Here is a 19,054-nt window from a genome sequence, read left to right as displayed (position 1 = left end):
AAAAAAAAAAAAAAAAAAAAAAAAAAAAAAAATCTTGTTTTATGTTTAAGATTTAAAATTCTATTTGATAAGCAATATATATTCATTATAGAAAATTATACAATGTAAGAAAACAAAAAAGAAAATAAAAGTGCTATCCATGACCATGTAATTTTGCTAATTCAGCTTTCCCAATGGTGCCCTGTATTCCTTCCAATCAAAAATAGATTCTTGACTATGAAGCTACTGTTGCTCCAATCAGTATTACTTTAATCTTACCATTTTCTGTTTCTCAGTGTATGCTCTCTGTGTTTGTCAGAGAGGTTTTCCTGCATTCAAAAAGACTTTGAAACTGGTTTAAGTCAAGAATTTGTGTGTATGCATACAATTATGATTAATTTAGTTTCAGTTGAGATCCTACTAGGTTTGGCAATAAATTAAACCCATCTACTATTCTTTTCAGGTAGTATCCAGGGGACAGTTGGTGGCTGTAGGAAAACAAAATTCAACAATCTTCTCTTTAACACCAGAAAATTCTTGGACTCCAAAAGCCTGTGTAATTGTGTATTATATTGAAGATGATGGGGAAATTATAAATGATGTTCTAAAAATTCCTGTTCAGCTTGTTTTTAAAAATAAGGTAAGATTTAAGGTAATGATGTTTAAAAGAAAACTTTATATTAGTGAAGTCTGAGAAATGTAATTTTTTTTAGAAAAGTATCATTAAACCAAATTGGTTAGAAATTTATATTATTCTATTACTAGAACTATGGTTAAACTTTTTAATATTTAGCACTACATATATATTTTCATTTGTGGAGTTATGGGGGATTGATAGTCTATTTGTAAACTATGGTTCTGGTCTTTAAGACTTTAAGTCAGATCATGAAACCGTTTCACAATTTTTCAAATGGTTGAATTAATATTGTTCAGGAACGAAATTCCAGTGGTAACATGGAATTCGTGTGGTGTTGATATTGCAGTGATGGTATAAAGGGTGTGGGAGGGAGTAAGGCCATCTAGGATAATATGTGGAAGCAGAGCTGGGCTTTCATTAATCTATTTAATTAGCTGGAAACTATCCCAGGGCAACTTTTCAACGAGCTTGATTACCTTGCATGTGAGGATCTGTGTGGAGTCTGGTCTCCAAGTGCACCAGTGTCTTTTTTAGCCCAATGTGACCAGCTTGAGCAGGAAATGCCTTTGGAACCCAGCTCTGAAAAGAAACCTGATTGCATCATTATGTATATCAGAATGAGCCATCGCTCTCACTAACAACTGCTGCCCTCTTGGTCCTCTTATGTAAAAAATTATTGCTTTAAATAGTGATTTGCAGAGTATGGTTCTTCTATTTCTTTTTCCTTTATTTGTTAAAATATTTGAGAAGTAACTACTGATCTGTACCCTCTTTTTTTAAAATTTGTGTTTATTTATTTTTTGAGACTGGGTTATGAGACTGGCTAATTTTTGTATTTTTGGTAGAGACAGAGTTTTGCTATGTTGCCCAGGTTGGTCTCTAACTCCTGGGCCCAGGTGATCCACCTGCCTCAGCCTCTCAAGGTGCTGGGATTACAGACATGAGCCACTGCGCCAGGACTGTACTTTGCTTTTGTTGAGAATTATTACTCTCACTTTGATTGTTAAAATATAATACAAACTTCTGTTTTTTTTAGCTAGTGAAAAGAGTTCTTACAAAGATAACACACTGTTTTGTTAGTGTTAGAGCACAATTTTGACTTCTAGTTATCCTAGTAATTGCCTGACAAAGGTGAATTTTAAAGTAGAAGTTATAGAGGCTTAAACATTTCAAAAAGCAAGACCAGGTTCTAAAGCTAGTTACAGTGTAAAAGATCATGGACTTTAAGGAAGCGGAGTATGTTAATAGCATACTTTCAAGCAATTTCTTAGCTATAAGAGATTGGAAATTAGTTTCAGTTCCATTTGCAACAATATATCTTCCTCTTATTTTTATGTGATAATCATCACATTTATAAAGAAACAACCTAATTGGAAATGGAGTATGTCTAAGCAAGAGAAAGTTAGTGAATGTTTATTAATGTTCAGTAATAACTATGGAATAAATGAATGAGCTGTAGGAGGGGCAAGAGATGTAGGTTTAGAAATCATCCACACAGAAGTGCAAGTTGAAGCCGTGGGGCTCTGAAGTACAGAGTATAGAGTGGGAAGCACAAGGCCTAAGACTTAATCTTGAACATGCTGCTCCCTCTCCCCCACCTTTTAGTGTGTAGGTGGAGAAAGTAACCTACATACAGTGGTTTGAGAGGCATGTCAGAGAAAAATTGCACTGGACAAGTTAAACAGGTAAGGAAGGCTTTATTCAAGACTATTGCAATAGAAGAGAAAGATTAAACTCAACTCTGCTGAAACAAAAGGCAGGAGAGTTTTTAAGCACTGGGGTGAATTCATCTAAAAGTGCTGGAGGACATTGTTGGGAGGTTGGTCAATGTGATTAGGTAGTCTGTGTTTGCTAATTAGTACTTACTGAAGTTAGGCTTCCACCCTCCCACAGAGACTAAGATCAATAGGGACTCTGTCTTTCTTGATGATTATACTTCAAAGGGATGGCCCTGAGGTCCTTGAGAAAGACATGCCTGGGTTGTAAAACTGGCCAGAGGCTGGGAGAAGATTTATATCTCAAAGAGTTGGAGAAAGAATTTATAATTGCATATTTTCTAAAATAAATGCTCTAAGAAAAGGGAGCTCAGGGGCTTATAGTTAGGAAGAGGCCTGTCTTTATAAAGTAGAGTCAACTTAAGGGGAACGTTAAGGCCCTCTTGGTCAGACATTATAATCACTGGCACAACAGAATGTTGAGATAGAGCTAGATGAAATGAAAATTCCCAGTAGGGGTCAGATGCGGTGGCTCACACCTGTAATCCCAGCACTTTGGGAGGCCAAGGCAGGTGGATCACCTGAGGTCAGGAGTTGGAGATCAGCCTGACCAACATGGTGAAACCCTGTCTCTACTAAAAAAGATACAGAAATTAGCCAGGCATGGTGGTACGCACCTGTAATCCCAGCTACTTGGGAGGCTGAGGCAGGAAAATCGCTTGAACCCAGGAGGCAGAGGTTGCAGTGAGCCGAGATCGTGCCATTGCACTTTAGCCTGGGCAACAAGAGTGAAACTCCATCTCAAAAAAAAAAATAAAAAAAAAAGGAAAATTCCCAGTAGGAAGGGGCCTCATGACAAGGCCATTTGGTTCAGCAGGGATGCAATGACTGATGCTCTTTATAAAGTATTAGATTAGTAGGTCCAGGACCATGCTTTCCTGAGGGTAATGGTGAGGAAGTTTAGAAGGCCATGGAGACACAGAGCATGAGGGCCTGACTAGTGTTTGCTCTAACCACCCCCTCCCTTGGAAAGGCCTCCCGTCATCCCCAGTCCAGGGTGGTTCTGTGAGTCCCGGAGGAGCTTTCCTTGCTTTCACTCCTAAGTTCACATCACCAACACGTAGGCATCCTCTTTTGTGTTTCTCCTTTATCTAGTGGCCTTCCCCAGGTATGCTAGACACTGCTGTCTTCTACTCAGCACTGGCTGGGATCCGAGGGCTGGGAGATGGAGAAAGGGAAGAAAAAAGATTCAGAATTGAAGAATAATTCAGATTTATACCACTGTGAGTTCTATGACTTGCAAACACTCTGGGAGTAGTTTTTTTATTCCTTTCCCTAGAGAAGGGTTATGTATGGTTTTAGAATTATCCCTGAGCCAAGGCAAATGTAGAATCTTTGCTATATTTTGAGCCATTGATCTGCTATTGGCAAAAATATGCTTTAAAAAAGTGAAATAAGTTAATCCTCCTTTCTGTCTTTTTTAGATAAAGCTATATTGGAGTAAAGTGAAAGCTGAACCATCTGAGAAAGTCTCACTTAGGATTTCTGTGACACAGCCTGACTCCATAGTTGGGATTGTAGCTGTTGACAAAAGTGTGAATCTGATGTATGCTTCTAATGATATTACAATGGAAAATGTGAGTTTAGCTATTTTGTCATTATGAAAATACGCACTACAAGAGAAAAAAGAAACTTTATTGTATTACTTTAAATATTTAAAGAAAATTTCGTTAGTTCCTTTGCATGTGTAAGTCAATAATTAGCAAAGCTTCCAAATAAAAAATAATCTGTATGGTAATGGTTATGTTGGAAAGAAGCTTATGTGGTTAGTGTCCTTGCTGTCTTCCATGAGAATTATCACCTAAAGTTAGATGGGAGGAATAAATTCTGGAGTCCTATGGTACAACATGGTGACTATAGTTAATGATAATGTACCATATACTTGAAAATTGCTCAGAGAGTAGATTTTAAATGTTCTCACTGCAAAAAATGATCAATATGTGGTATGTAAGGTAATATATATGTTAATTAGCTTAATCATTCCACAGTATATACAAATATCAATATATCACACTGTACTCCATAAATATATACCATAAAAAATGCCACTTATAGTTTTCCTTCATTTTCATGCTACATTTTAAGACATTCAAGGAAGTAGTAGGAAATTGACTTGCATAATTCTGGGTTACATTAGATAAGAGAGCTTTAGATAATTTTTGAAACATGTTCTATTTTGGTTATACATAATGGTAATAACTAATTACAGTTCCCATTGGGCCGAGTATGGTGGCTCATGCCTGTAATCCCAGCAATTTGGGAGGCCCAGGCGGACGGATCACAAGGTCAGGAGATAGAGACCATCCTGGCTAACACGGTGAAACACCATCTCTACTAAAAATACAAAAAATTAGCCGGGCGTGTTGGTGGACGCCTGTAGTCCCAGCTGCTTGGGGGGCTGAGACAGGAGAATGGCGTGAACCCGGGAGGCGGAGCTTACAGTGAGCCAAGTTCGTGCCACTGCACTCCAGCCTGGGCGACAGAGCGAGACTCCATCTCAAAAAAAAAAAAAGATTACAGTTCCCATTGAATCAGGAATTTGCAGTATATTGAGCGGTTGAAATCATGTTACTCTGCAGAAAACTAACAAACCAAGAAGTATATGAACATCTAGCATTGCATAAATGAATCCCATATTCATTAGTCATTTGATTTTATTTATATGTTCTTGATATATTCTTGTGTACCATTGTCAGTTGTAAACTAGATTGTATAATTTATGTCTATTAATGGATTCAGTAAAGTGATTAACAATACATCAGGAAGAAAGTTATATATAGTTAGGTTGATTTGGTCATTATATTGTAAAATTTAATTTAGTTGTGAAAATTGTACATTTTCTTCAGTCTATATAACTATTTTTTTCAATCTTTTCTTTTTTTTTGAAAACTTTTGTTTTACAACCAATTGGTCATTTTTTTCTCTTTGACTTTTCCTGAGTTCACATACTTTATTTTATAAGTCTGTAGATCTTGCATTTGATTTAACTGAATATAATAGCATCTGTTATTTTATAGCTTTCTAAATACATTGGTAAATATATAATTACATTTTTTCTTCCCTACATATGTGTATGTTTGTATGTGTGTATGTGTATGTGTGTACACGTACACACACACCCCATCTGATATGCTGTGCTCTGTCTCTATTTACATTTATACATATGCATGTAATATATATATTTTACAAGCATATTATATATGCATGTAATATATATATTTTACAAGCATATTATATATGCATGTAATATATATATATTACAAGCATATTATATATACAGATAATATACGTATATTTACATTAATTTTTTCAGATATTAAGGTTGCTTTCTCAGCTTTCTTTTGGTTCATATTTTCCTGGTGTATTTTTACATTTCTTATTTTCAACCTTTTGTAAGTTTTTAAGTGTATCTTTTAAATAGCATATTACTATATTGCTTTTGTTTTTCAATCTAATCTAGTAGCTAACATCTTTTAATAAGCTTTTATTTAATCCATTTATAAGTATGGTAATTCTTTTTCTAATGGGTACTTTTTTCTGCTTTTTTTATATTTTAAAATTTAGATTCTTTTTCCGTGGGCTAGATTAAATTTGTTTTGCTGATTTAGAAGTTATGCATTCTATTTTTTGTTACTCTGTTAATTAAACTGTACCCATATTAATTTATCCTTGTTGGTTTCTAAAGGTTATCAATATTTGAATCTAGTATGCTCTTATATCCTTTTGGTCTCTACCTCTGTCTTTTCCTTCTCCTCCTACCCTGGCCGGATCATTCTGTTCGTGTACAGATTTTTAGCTCCATGTTATCATAGATTGCCCTTTCAATCTATGCTGTTCTTTCATTTTTTAATTGTGGAAATCTGTGTTGATTATTTCTTCCTCTCCATTTTATTTTTTCTTTCCTTCTGGGATTTTGTTATTTAGAAATTGACACTTTAACTTCCATCCTGCACATCTCTTAGTTTTTTGTTTTGTTTTCTAACTCTTTGTCTTTTCTGTGTTTTTCTGGGAGAGTTCCTCAGTTGACTATTCAGCTTAGTGATCATTCATTAGCTGTATTTATCCTACTTTAATCTCTTATATTGTGTCTTTTATGTCAGCTATTGTTTTTAGTATCTATCATTTTCCTTTGTTTCTTGTTTTTGTTTTATATTCTAATATTTCCCATTATCTCCTTGTGTGTATTTGATGTGTGTATTTTAAATTATTGAATTGACCTTTTCAGTAATTTTGTGTCACATGCTATATGTTGTCTAGTTGGATGTCTTACTTTTACAGTATTTATACTCTTTGGAAGTTTAGTTGATTTGGCAGATCCTCTGATAATATCTATTTGGGAAGACTGAGCATCAGGTTCCAATCTGTGTAAGTCCTGTGAATCCCTCCTGAGTGGAGAGGACTAGCCTCATGGACTAGAGAATTACTCTTGATCCTTTCTGCGGCCTGCCTCTATTCAGAGTTTCACTCTTAAACCCTTGGGGAAAAGAGCACCAGTAACAGAAGGTCTCCTGAGGTTATGATTCACCAGCCCTGAGGGTTTGGGGGAGGAGGAGAGGAAGAGTGAATGCTTGAGGGACATAGTTCTGTCTGCTGTTTTCCTCACTTTCCCACACTAGAAGGGCAGAGGTGCTGACCTGGTATTATCTTTTGGATACTTGCACAGGCAGTCTGAGCTGCTACTGCTGTTGATTTTGGCAGTGAAGTTGCCAGAACTGTGTGTCCTGAGCAACCCCCTGGAGGGAATTAAGGGCAAAATTTAAAAACCTCTCCTCCAGCCTGTTTTCTGACTGCTATGTCTGCTGCTGTGTCTAGCTGCCTTCTGCCTTAGAATGAAGCTATGCACTTTCTCCCAAGACCAATTCAAGATGTCCACCACTCTTCCTGGGGTTTTCTCATTGTGCATGTTGAAGTTTCCTGCTTGCTTTTATTGTTTCTCCAGTTGGTTCTGGAGGAGGGAGTCAGGAACCTGTCGTAGTAGATTGTTTTGGCTTCTTTCTTTTTCTTGTTAAATTTACATGTGTTGTCAATAGCCTGTTGAATGCCTTGAAATAATGTAAGTATATAGATCTTCCAGGAATAATTTTAGATGTTAGCCTTCTTGTCATTAGCCTATACTGCAGCTTTGACAATGCTTTGTTTATTGAGCCAGTGAGAACAGGAAGATTTCTTTATGAGATAGATGCTGCTTTTTCTTTTTTCTTTTTTTAAAAATAAATTTTATTGTGTGCATTTGAGGTTTGCAACATCATGTTATGGAATACATATAGGCAGTATAGTGGTTACTGTAGTGAAGCAAATTTACATATTTATCATTTCGCATAGCTACATTTTTGTGACAAAAGAAGTTAAAATTGATTTAATGAAAACTCCAAATATCATAATTCTATTAACTCTATCTCTCATGTGGTAGATTATATAACTGCATTTTTTCATCCCACATATCTGCTATTTTGTATCCTTTGACCTCCATATTCCCATTTTCTTCTTCCTTCCCCTCTTGCCCCTGTAACCATCATTTGTTTATTCGTTTATTTATTTAAACTTTTAAGTTCAGGGGTACATGTGCAGGTTTGTTACACAGGCAAACTTGTGTCATAGGGGTTTGTTGTACAGATTATTTCATCACTCAGGTATTAAGCCTAGTACACATCAGTTATTTTTCCTGATCCTCTCTCTCCTCCCACCCTCCACTGTCTGACAAGCCCTACTGTGTGTTGTTCCTCTCTCTGTGTCCATGTGTTCTCATTATTTAACTCCCACTTATAAGTGAGAACATGTGGTATTTGGTTTTCTGTTCCTGCGTTAGTTTGCTAAGGATAATGGCCTCCAGCTCCATCCATGTAACTGCAAAGGAGATGATCTTGTTCTTTATGGCTGCCTAGTATTCCATGGTGTACGTGTACTATCACTGATGGACATTTAGGTTGATTCCATGTCTTNAAAAAAAAAAAAAAAAAAAAAAAAAAGATTACAGTTCCCATTGAATCAGGAATTTGCAGTATATTGAGCGGTTGAAATCATGTTACTCTGCAGAAAACTAACAAACCAAGAAGTATATGAACATCTAGCATTGCATAAATGAATCCCATATTCATTAGTCATTTGATTTTTATTTATATGTTCTTGATATATTCTTGTGTACCATTGTCAGTTGTAAACTAGATTGTATAATTTATGTCTATTAATGGATTCAGTAAAGTGATTAACAATACATCAGGAAGAAAGTTATATATAGTTAGGTTGATTTGGTCATTATATTGTAAAATTTAATTTAGTTGTGAAAAATTGTACATTTTCTTCAGTCTATATAACTATTTTTTTCAATCTTTTCTTTTTTTTTGAAAACTTTTTGTTTTACAACCAATTGGTCATTTTTTTCTCTTTGACTTTTCCTGAGTTCACATACTTTATTTTTATAAGTCTGTAGATCTTGCATTTGATTTAACTGAATATAATAGCATCTGTTATTTTATAGCTTTCTAAATACATTGGTAAATATATAATTACATTTTTTCTTCCCTACATATGTGTATGTTTGTATGTGTGTATGTGTATGTGTGTACACGTACACACACACCCCATCTGATATGCTGTGCTCTGTCTCTATTTACATTTATACATATGCATGTAATATATATATTTTACAAGCATATTATATATGCATGTAATATATATATTTTACAAGCATATTATATATGCATGTAATATATATATATTACAAGCATATTATATATACAGATAATATACGTATATTTACATTAATTTTTTCAGATATTAAGGTTGCTTTCTCAGCTTTCTTTTGGTTCATATTTTCCTGGTGTATTTTACATTTCTTATTTTCAACCTTTTGTAAGTTTTAAGTGTATCTTTTAAATAGCATATTACTATATTGCTTTTGTTTTCAATCTAATCTAGTAGCTAACATCTTTTAATAAGCTTTTATTTAATCCATTTATAAGTATGGTAATTCTTTTCTAATGGGTACTTTTTTCTGCTTTTTTTATATTTTAAAATTTAGATTCTTTTCCGTGGGCTAGATTAAATTTGTTTTGCTGATTTAGAAGTTATGCATTCTATTTTTTGTTACTCTGTTAATTAAACTGTACCCATATTAATTTATCCTTGTTGGTTTCTAAAGGTTATCAATATTTGAATCTAGTATGCTCTTATATCCTTTTGGTCTCTACCTCTGTCTTTTCCTTCTCCTCCTACCCTGGCCGGATCATTCTGTTCGTGTACAGATTTTAGCTCCATGTTATCATAGATTGCCCTTTCAATCTATGCTGTTCTTTCATTTTTTAATTGTGGAAATCTGTGTTGATTATTTCTTCCTCTCCATTTTATTTTTTCTTTCCTTCTGGGATTTTGTTATTTAGAAATTGACACTTTAACTTCCATCCTGCACATCTCTTAGTTTTTTGTTTTGTTTTCTAACTCTTTGTCTTTTCTGTGTTTTCTGGGAGAGTTCCTCAGTTGACTATTCAGCTTAGTGATCATTCATTAGCTGTATTTATCCTACTTTAATCTCTTATATTGTGTCTTTTATGTCAGCTATTGTTTTAGTATCTATCATTTTCCTTTGTTTCTTGTTTTGTTTTATATTCTAATATTTCCCATTATCTCCTTGTGTGTATTTGATGTGTGTATTTTAAATTATTGAATTGACCTTTTCAGTAATTTTGTGTCACATGCTATATGTTGTCTAGTTGGATGTCTTACTTTTACAGTATTTATACTCTTTGGAAGTTTAGTTGATTTGGCAGATCCTCTGATAATATCTATTTGGGAAGACTGAGCATCAGGTTCCAATCTGTGTAAGTCCTGTGAATCCCTCCTGAGTGGAGAGGACTAGCCTCATGGACTAGAGAATTACTCTTGATCCTTTCTGCGGCCTGCCTCTATTCAGAGTTTCACTCTTAAACCCTTGGGGAAAAGAGCACCAGTAACAGAAGGTCTCCTGAGGTTATGATTCACCAGCCCTGAGGGTTTGGGGAGGAGGAGAGGAAGAGTGAATGCTTGAGGGACATAGTTCTGTCTGCTGTTTTCCTCACTTTCCCACACTAGAAGGGCAGAGGTGCTGACCTGGTATTATCTTTTGGATACTTGCACAGGCAGTCTGAGCTGCTACTGCTGTTGATTTTGGCAGTGAAGTTGCCAGAACTGTGTGTCCTGAGCAACCCCTGGAGGGAATTAAGGGCAAAATTTAAAACCTCTCCTCCAGCCTGTTTTCTGACTGCTATGTCTGCTGCTGTGTCTAGCTGCCTTCTGCCTTAGAATGAAGCTATGCACTTTCTCCCAAGACCAATTCAAGATGTCCACCACTCTTCCTGGGGTTTTCTCATTGTGCATGTTGAAGTTTCCTGCTTGCTTTTATTGTTTCTCCAGTTGGTTCTGGAGGAGGGAGTCAGGAACCTGTCGTAGTAGATTGTTTTGGCTTCTTTCTTTTCTTGTTAAATTTACATGTGTTGTCAATAGCCTGTTGAATGCCTTGAAATAATGTAAGTATATAGATCTTCCAGGAATAATTTTAGATGTTAGCCTTCTTGTCATTAGCCTATACTGCAGCTTTGACAATGCTTTGTTTATTGAGCCAGTGAGAACAGGAAGATTTCTTTATGAGATAGATGCTGCTTTTCTTTTTTCTTTTTTTAAAATAAATTTTATTGTGTGCATTTGAGGTTTGCAACATCATGTTATGGAATACATATAGGCAGTATAGTGGTTACTGTAGTGAAGCAAATTTACATATTTATCATTTCGCATAGCTACATTTTGTGACAAAAGAAGTTAAAATTGATTTAATGAAAACTCCAAATATCATAATTCTATTAACTCTATCTCTCATGTGGTAGATTATATAACTGCATTTTTTCATCCCACATATCTGCTATTTTGTATCCTTTGACCTCCATATTCCCATTTTCTTCTTCCTTCCCCTCTTGCCCCTGTAACCATCATTTGTTTATTCGTTTATTTATTTAAACTTTTAAGTTCAGGGGTACATGTGCAGGTTTGTTACACAGGCAAACTTGTGTCATAGGGGTTTGTTGTACAGATTATTTCATCACTCAGGTATTAAGCCTAGTACACATCAGTTATTTTCCTGATCCTCTCTCTCCTCCCACCCTCCACTGTCTGACAAGCCCTACTGTGTGTTGTTCCTCTCTCTGTGTCCATGTGTTCTCATTATTTAACTCCCACTTATAAGTGAGAACATGTGGTATTTGGTTTTCTGTTCCTGCGTTAGTTTGCTAAGGATAATGGCCTCCAGCTCCATCCATGTAACTGCAAAGGAGATGATCTTGTTCTTTATGGCTGCCTAGTATTCCATGGTGTACGTGTACTATCACTGATGGACATTTAGGTTGATTCCATGTCTTTGCTATTGTGAATAGTGCTGCAATGAACATATGGATGCATACATCTTTATAATAGAATGATTTATATTCCTTTGGATATATACCCAATAATGGGATTGCTGGTATTGAAATGGTGTTTCTGGCTTAAATCTTTGAGGAATTGTCACATTGTCTTGTACAATGGCTGAATTAACACTCCTACCAACAGTGTATAAGTATTCCTTTTCTCTACAACCTCACCAGCATCTGTTATTTTTTTGACTTTTAAATGATAGCCATCCATTCTGATTGGTGTGAGATGGTATCTCATTGTGTGTTTTTATTTTATTTTATTTTATTTTATTTATTTATTTTTGAAACAAAGTCTCACTCTGTTGCTCAGGCTGGAGTGCGGTGGTGCGATCTTGGCTCACTGCAACCTCTGCCTCCTGGGTTCAAGCGATTCTCCTGCCTCAGCCTCCTGAGTAGCTGGGACTATGGGTGTGCACCACCATGCCTGGCTAATTAAAAATTTTTTTTTTAGTAGAGATGGGTTTCACCATGTTGGCCTGGCTGGTCTCAAACTCCTGGCTTTGTGATCCATCTGCCTCGGCCTCCCAAAGTGCTGGGATTACAGGCGTGAGCCACCACGTGCACAGTCTGTTAGCAAAATTTGCTTGACAGAATCTCGGTGTGTTACCCAGGCTGGAGTGCAGTGACGTGATCTTGGCTCACTGCAACCTTCACCTCCTGGGTTCAAGTGATTCTCCTGCCTCAGTCTCCCAAGTAGCTGGGATTACGGGCGTGAGCAACCACACCCAGCTGGTTTTGTATTTCAATAGAGACAGGATTTCACCATGTTGGACTGGCTGAGTTCAAATTCCTGACCTCAAGTGATCCTCCTGCTTTGGCCTCCCAAAGTGCTGGGATTACAGGTGTGAGCACTGCACCTGGCCTCCTTATGGTTCTGATTTTCATTTCTCTAATGATCAGTGATGTTGAGCTTTTTTTCATATGATTGTAGGCCACATGTGTGACTTCTGTGACTTATATTTTAAAATTTTGGTTTCAATCTTTTTTTTTTTTTTTTTTTTTTTTTTTTTTTTTTTTTTTTGAGATGGAGTTTCACTCTTTTTGCCCAGGCTGGAGTGCAATGGCACGATCTTGGCTCACCGCAACCTCCACCTCCCGGGTTCAAGTGATTCTCCTGCCTCAGCCTCCCAAGTAGCTGAAATTATAGGCATGTGTCACCATGCCTGGCTAATTTTGTATTTTTTAGTAGAGACGGGGTTTATTCATGTTGGTCAGGCTGGTCTCAAACTCCCGACCTCAGGTGATCCGCCTGCCTTGGCCTCCCAAAGTGCTGGGATTATAGGCATGAGCCACTGCGCCCAGCCCCTTTGCTGGGTTAAAAAATTTTTTTTTCTTGTAAATTTGTTTAATTTCTAGATGCTGGATATTAGACCTTTGTCAGATGCATAGTTTGCAAAACTTTTCTCCCATTTTGTAGGTTGTTTACTGTGTTGATAGTTTCTTTTGCTGTGCAGATCTCTTTCATTTAATTTGATCCCATTTGTCAATTTTTGCATTTGTTGCAATTGCTTTTGACATCTCTGTCATGAAATCTTTGGCTGTGCCTATGTCCTGAATGGTATTGACTAGGTTGTCTTCCAGGGTTTTTATAGTTTTGGGTTTTACATTTAAGTTTTAATCCACCTTAAGTTGATTTTTCTATATGGTGTAAGGAAGGGGTCCAGTTTCAATCTTCTGCGTATGGCTAGCTGGCTTCTTCTCCCAGCACCATTTATTGAATAGGGAATCCTTTCCCCATTGCTTGTTTTTGTCAGGTTTGTTGAATATCACATAGTTGTAGATGTGCAGTCTTATTTCTGGGTTATCTATTCTGTTCCATTGCTCTGTGTGTCTGTTTTTGTGTGAGTACCATGCTGTTTTGGTTACTATAGCCTTGTAGTACAGTTTGAACTCTGATAGCATGATGCCTCCAGCTTTGCTCTTTTTGCTTAGGATTGTCCTGGCTATATGAGCTCTTTTATGGTTCCGTATGAATTTTAAAATAGTTTTCTCTAGTTCTGTGAAGAATGTAGTAGTTTAATAGGAATAACATTGAATACATAAATTACTTTGGGCAGTATGGCCATTTTAACAATATTGATTCTTCCAATTCATGAGCATGGGATGTTTTCCCATTGGTTTGTTCATCTCTGATTTCTTTGAGCAGTGGTTTGTAGTTCTCCTTGTAGAGATCTTTTACCTCCCTAGTTAGCTGTGTTCTTAAGTATTTTATACTTTTTGTGGCAGTTGTAAATGAGAATTTATTTCTGATTTGGCTCTCTGCTTGTGTGTTGTTGGTGTATAGGAATGCTAGTGATTTTCACACATTGAGGCTTTCCTGAAGTTGTTTATCAGTTTAAGAAGCTTTTGGGCTGAGACTATGGGGTTTTCTAGATATAGGATTATGTCATCTGCAAACAGGGATAGTTTGACTTCCTCTCTTCCTGTTTTGGATGCTCTTTATTTCTTTCTTTTGCCTGATTGCCCTGGCCAGAACTTCTAGTGCTATATTGAATAGGAGTGGTGAGAGAGGGCATTCTTGTCTTGTGCTGATAACCACTGTTTAGATGCTGCTTCTTGAATAGTTCTATGAATTGGTGTCTGAGCAAGAGCAGAAGCAAATCTTCATGTATTTGTATTTTGTGACAGAGTTAGAGTCATGGAACTATAGCCTTTTCTCTCCAATATTCCTGGCTCTGGCTCCATTGTCTACTTGCCAGCTTGTTGAGACATTATGAAAATTTTTTCTTATTTTATTGTTTTCTTATTGGTGCCTGTTCTAGTTACTTACTGTGGATGCAGCTGTAGTTGTTGTTAGCATTGTAGAAATAGTGGTTACAGGTGTTTAATTTTATGCTGGAATGTGTTTTTTTCAACTTAGATATTTTTTGTGATTTTTAATTCTGACTTTGTCTTAATTTGGTTAATGTAAGTTAGAGAGAAGTATCAAAATCATTACCTAAAAGGTACAATACTTGATTTTATTGAAGTTAAATATGTATAAAATAAAATTTGCTGTTTTTACCATTTTAAGTGTTTAATTCAGTGACATTAATTACTTCACAATGTTGTATGACCATCACCAATATTTCCAAAACATTTTCATGGCTCCAGACAGAGACTCTGTAATCATTAAGCAATAACTATTCATTTCTCCCTCCCCACAGCCCTTAGGAACCTCTGGTGTGCTTCTGTCTTTATGAATTTACCTATTCTAGATATTTTAGATTTATGTAATATTTTCCCTTTTATGTCTGGCTTATTTCACTTAGCATAGTGTTTTCAAGATTATTCTATGTTGTAGCATGTATCAGAGCTTCATTTCTTTTTTTTTTTTTTTTTTTTGAGACTGAGTCTAGCTCTGTCACCCAGGCTGGAGTGCAGTGGCACGATCTTGCAACCTCCGCCTCCTGGGTTCAAACCATTCTCCTGCCTCAGCCTCCCGAGTAGTTGGGACTACACGTGCCCGCCACCACGCCTGGCTAATTTTTTGTATTTTTAGTAGAGACAGGGTTTCACTGTGTTGGCCAGGCTGGTCTCAAACTCCTGACATCATGAATCGCCCGCCTCGGTCTCCCAACATGCTGGGATTACAGGTGTGAGCCACTGCACCTAGCCTCAGAGCTTCATTTCTTTTTACGGCTGAATAGTATTGTGTTGTGTGTATACACCACATTTTGCTTATCCATTTTTCTGCTGATGGACACAGGTTGTTTCCGCCTTTTTGGCTGTTGTGACTAATGCTGCAATGAACAGTGGCATACAAGAATCTCTTGGAGTTACTGTTTTCAGTTCTTTTGGGTATATACCTAGGAGTGAAATTTTTGTATTTTTAGTAGAGACAGGGTTTCACTATGTTGGCCAGGCTGGGTCATATTCTAATTCTATGTTAATTTTTTGAGGAACCAACAGTTTTACTCACTCTTTTAGCCCATTTTACCCATTCTTGCTAGCAATGAGTACTATTCTTTTTAAAGAAAGCATTGCTAATGCGGTACATGAAAATATCTCATTTTGAAAAAACTGTATCTCGTGGATGTTGTCATTTGCCTTGCTTTGATTATCAGTGAGGCTGAATATTTTTCTGCTTATTAATAACTTATATTCCTACTTTTGTAAATTGCCTCTTCAGGTTTTTTTTTTTTTTTTTTTTTTTTTGTAAATGTAGGTCACTGACATTTTGCAGAGTTTATATTAATCTTCAACAAAGTTAACCTGTTTATCTCTGCCAAAAATGTGGGTCATTTTTAATGCTGACCTCTGCCTGTTGGTCTTGTCAAAGAGTAACATCTAAATTCTCCCTGCCAGAACTCAGGTCCAGACTTCTTAGGAACTCTGGACTGTTGAACAGAGTACTAGTAAGTGTAGGTAAGAAATGTAGTTTTGGCTGACGGAATGATGAACAAAGCAATTACATATTCACTGCTCCTCAATTTATGTCATTTTCAAAGTGATAAACATGAAGGCTAAGTCTTATCTAAGTTACTTGGAAGAAGTGTTGTGGAAGGTTACTATGAATCCATTCATTCTGTATATTTTATCTTCTCCTTAGGTGGTCCATGAGTTGGAACTTTATAACACAGGATATTATTTAGGCATGTTCATGAGTTCTTTTGCAGTCTTTCAGGTATGTTTTGCTTACTATATTGAAAAGATATTAATATTTTTTACTATTGCAAACCCTTTCAGAATTAGTGATCATTTTGAGATGTTAACCTTTTATTAAATGTGTCACTGGAGTGCAGTCTTATGTAAGTATAATTTGAAATGGAAAGATAATCATCTTTCCAGTTTTAAAAGTGAATGGAACAATTCACCATTGGAAAAGTTAATGGAATTGACATTAAACAAATAATTTTTCCTTTGTGTATATGTATTTCCATATAAATATATTTTATATATATTTCCTTGACTTTGAAATGGCTCTTTATGCATGAGTGTGTGTGTGTGCGTGTGTGTGTAAGATCGAAGTGTATGTTTGAGTGAGAAAGATCGATTTGTGTGTGCGTGTGTCTGTGAGAAAGATCGATGTGTGTGTGCATGTGTGTTTGAGAAAGATCGATGGGTGTGTGCGTGTGTGAGAAAGATCGATGTGTGTGTGTGTGTGTGTGAGAAAGATGGATGTGTGTGTGCCTGTGTGTGAGAAAGATCGATGTGTGTGTGCATGTGTGTGAGTGAGAAAGATCGATGTGTGTGTACATGTGTGTGTGTGAGTGAGAAAGATCAATGTGTGTGTGCGTATGTGTGAGAAAGATCGATGTGTGTGTGTGTGTGTGAGAAAGATCGATGTGTGTTTCGTGTGTGTGTAAGTGAGAAAGATCGGTGTGTGTGCGTGTGTGTGTGTATTTGAGAGAGAAAGGTTGAATGTATGTGCATGTGTGTACCTAAGCTCTCAAAAATGAGCACAAGTGAGCAGTGTGGGAGAATGCCTTGATAATTTAGAGAGCATTTAAACTGGTGTTTTAAAAGAAAACTAAAATTATTCTTTTTAGGAGTGTGGACTCTGGGTATTGACAGATGCAAACCTCACGAAGGATTATATTGATGGTGTTTGTAAGTAATATATGGCAACATGCTTGTATTTGTCTTTCACATGATATTCAACACTACTTATATAGATATGGGTATTTTCTAGATGAACATAGAGATTGTGATTTTCATTTTTCTGTTCTCTTCTCCCAAAATGTTTGGAGTTTAATGTACTTGGAAGTACATCTGGGCCATGACATGGAATGTTCATCTGAACTCCTGTCTAGATCTTTGAAGTGAATGCTTTCCTTTTTCTCTTGTTAATCCTTTGAGGTAGTTATATTTTTGGACACACTGGAAGCTGCTGTGCCTCTGATTTGTATCACAAACCGTGCTATTCTTTTGGAATTATTTAAAAGGAGCAACATATTTTTGAAATATTTTGTTCTCTAGCTTTTTGATGTTCACCTAGAAAATAGCCCAGATGCTATCATGCCATAAAGTATTCTGGTACACACACACACGCACACAGAGACATAGACACCACAGACACACACACACACAAACACACACACAGAGACCCAGACACACACACACACACACACACACACCCCTCATCAATCTGAGTTCTTCCTGGGCAGGATTATATCTGTACATTCTAGTTTCTTGAATTGCTAAATAGAATTGGCTACCAACTAATAATAAGTGTGCTTTTAGAAAGAAGTCATAAAATATTTTGACTGAAGGAAATGTATAAATTAGAATAGTTAACCTTAGAAGGGGTTCTCTTTTCTTTTCAGGTAAAATTACACTAATATCATCTTGAAAGACTTCTAGAACTGTCACAGTTTCTATCCCTGAATTCCCTGTTTCTGTCAGGTATTCCGTTATTCTGTACTAAGCCCCAGGGTCTCTTTGGGCTGGTTCTTGCCCCCACAGGACACCTGATCCTCTGTCCTGAAACTTAAAAGATAATTTTATTGTCTTGAAGATGTGATGAAGTCGTTATGATTTCTCTATATTAAAGACATGTGATTCATTTGGCTTTCCTCATATAACCCTGTATCATAGACAGTCTTCCAAGCATCTTTTTCCATTTTTCAGTCTCAGTTTTTGCCCATCTTTGTTCTTTTTTACATATTGAATCCTTCTTGATGCCCACTGTAATACCTATTCTCTTGCCAGTAATACTTACTGTATCCTTTACCTTTTCTGAAAACCTTCTTCTACCTTTTCACTGTAATAGAAGGAACCTGATACTCTCACTGGCACATTATGTCTCTGGACACCTTCCCAAGTGATTGACATTCATTCTGTGTGTGGAGTTTACAATTCATTCTCTCCAGTGACTGTTTTTCTAACTCTTGTCCATGTTTATTTATAGATGACAATGCAGAATATGCTGAGAGGTTTATGGAGGAAAATGAAGGACATATAGTTGATATTCAAGACTTTTCTTTGGGCAGCAGTCCACATGTCCGAAAGCATTTTCCGGAGACTTGGATTTGGCTAGACAGCAACATGGGGTAAAAACTTATAAAGTTCTTTGCCCATATATATTTTGTTCAGTGTTTGTTTTAAATAAGCTTTGCCCTCTTTCTAATGTTTAAGTACAAACATAGTGTAACTAAGAACTAAGTAGACCAAAATAATTTTTTAGGAAATGATATTTATTGAATCTGAATACAGGTTTTGATAAAGCCACACACAAATTATGGCAGGAAGGTCTCATCAATGAGGAGACAGGCCTTTTTTTTTTTTTTTTTTTTTTTTTTAAGGAGGGG

At 36.2% G+C, this 19,054-nt stretch overlaps 1 protein-coding gene across 1 annotated transcript in view; it reads left to right on the top strand.

Moving 5' to 3' along the window:
* CD109 (CD109 molecule) overlaps positions 1 to 19,054 on the top strand; it is a 152,841-nt gene that overhangs the window by 89,677 nt on the left and 44,110 nt on the right. Inside the window, 5 exon segments of the mRNA XM_017871333.1 lie at positions 443 to 619; positions 3,816 to 3,968; positions 16,354 to 16,428; positions 17,294 to 17,354; positions 18,655 to 18,796. Coding sequence (XP_017726822.1) covers positions 443 to 619; positions 3,816 to 3,968; positions 16,354 to 16,428; positions 17,294 to 17,354; positions 18,655 to 18,796 — 608 coding nt within the window.

Source organism: Rhinopithecus bieti, unplaced genomic scaffold (assembly GCF_001698545.2).
Source record: "Rhinopithecus bieti isolate Rb0 unplaced genomic scaffold, ASM169854v2 scaffold_4709, whole genome shotgun sequence".
NCBI classification, from domain to species: Eukaryota; Metazoa; Chordata; class Mammalia; order Primates; family Cercopithecidae; genus Rhinopithecus; species Rhinopithecus bieti.
Note: the sequence above shows the minus strand (reverse complement) of the source record. Positions and strands in the feature narration are given on the sequence as shown.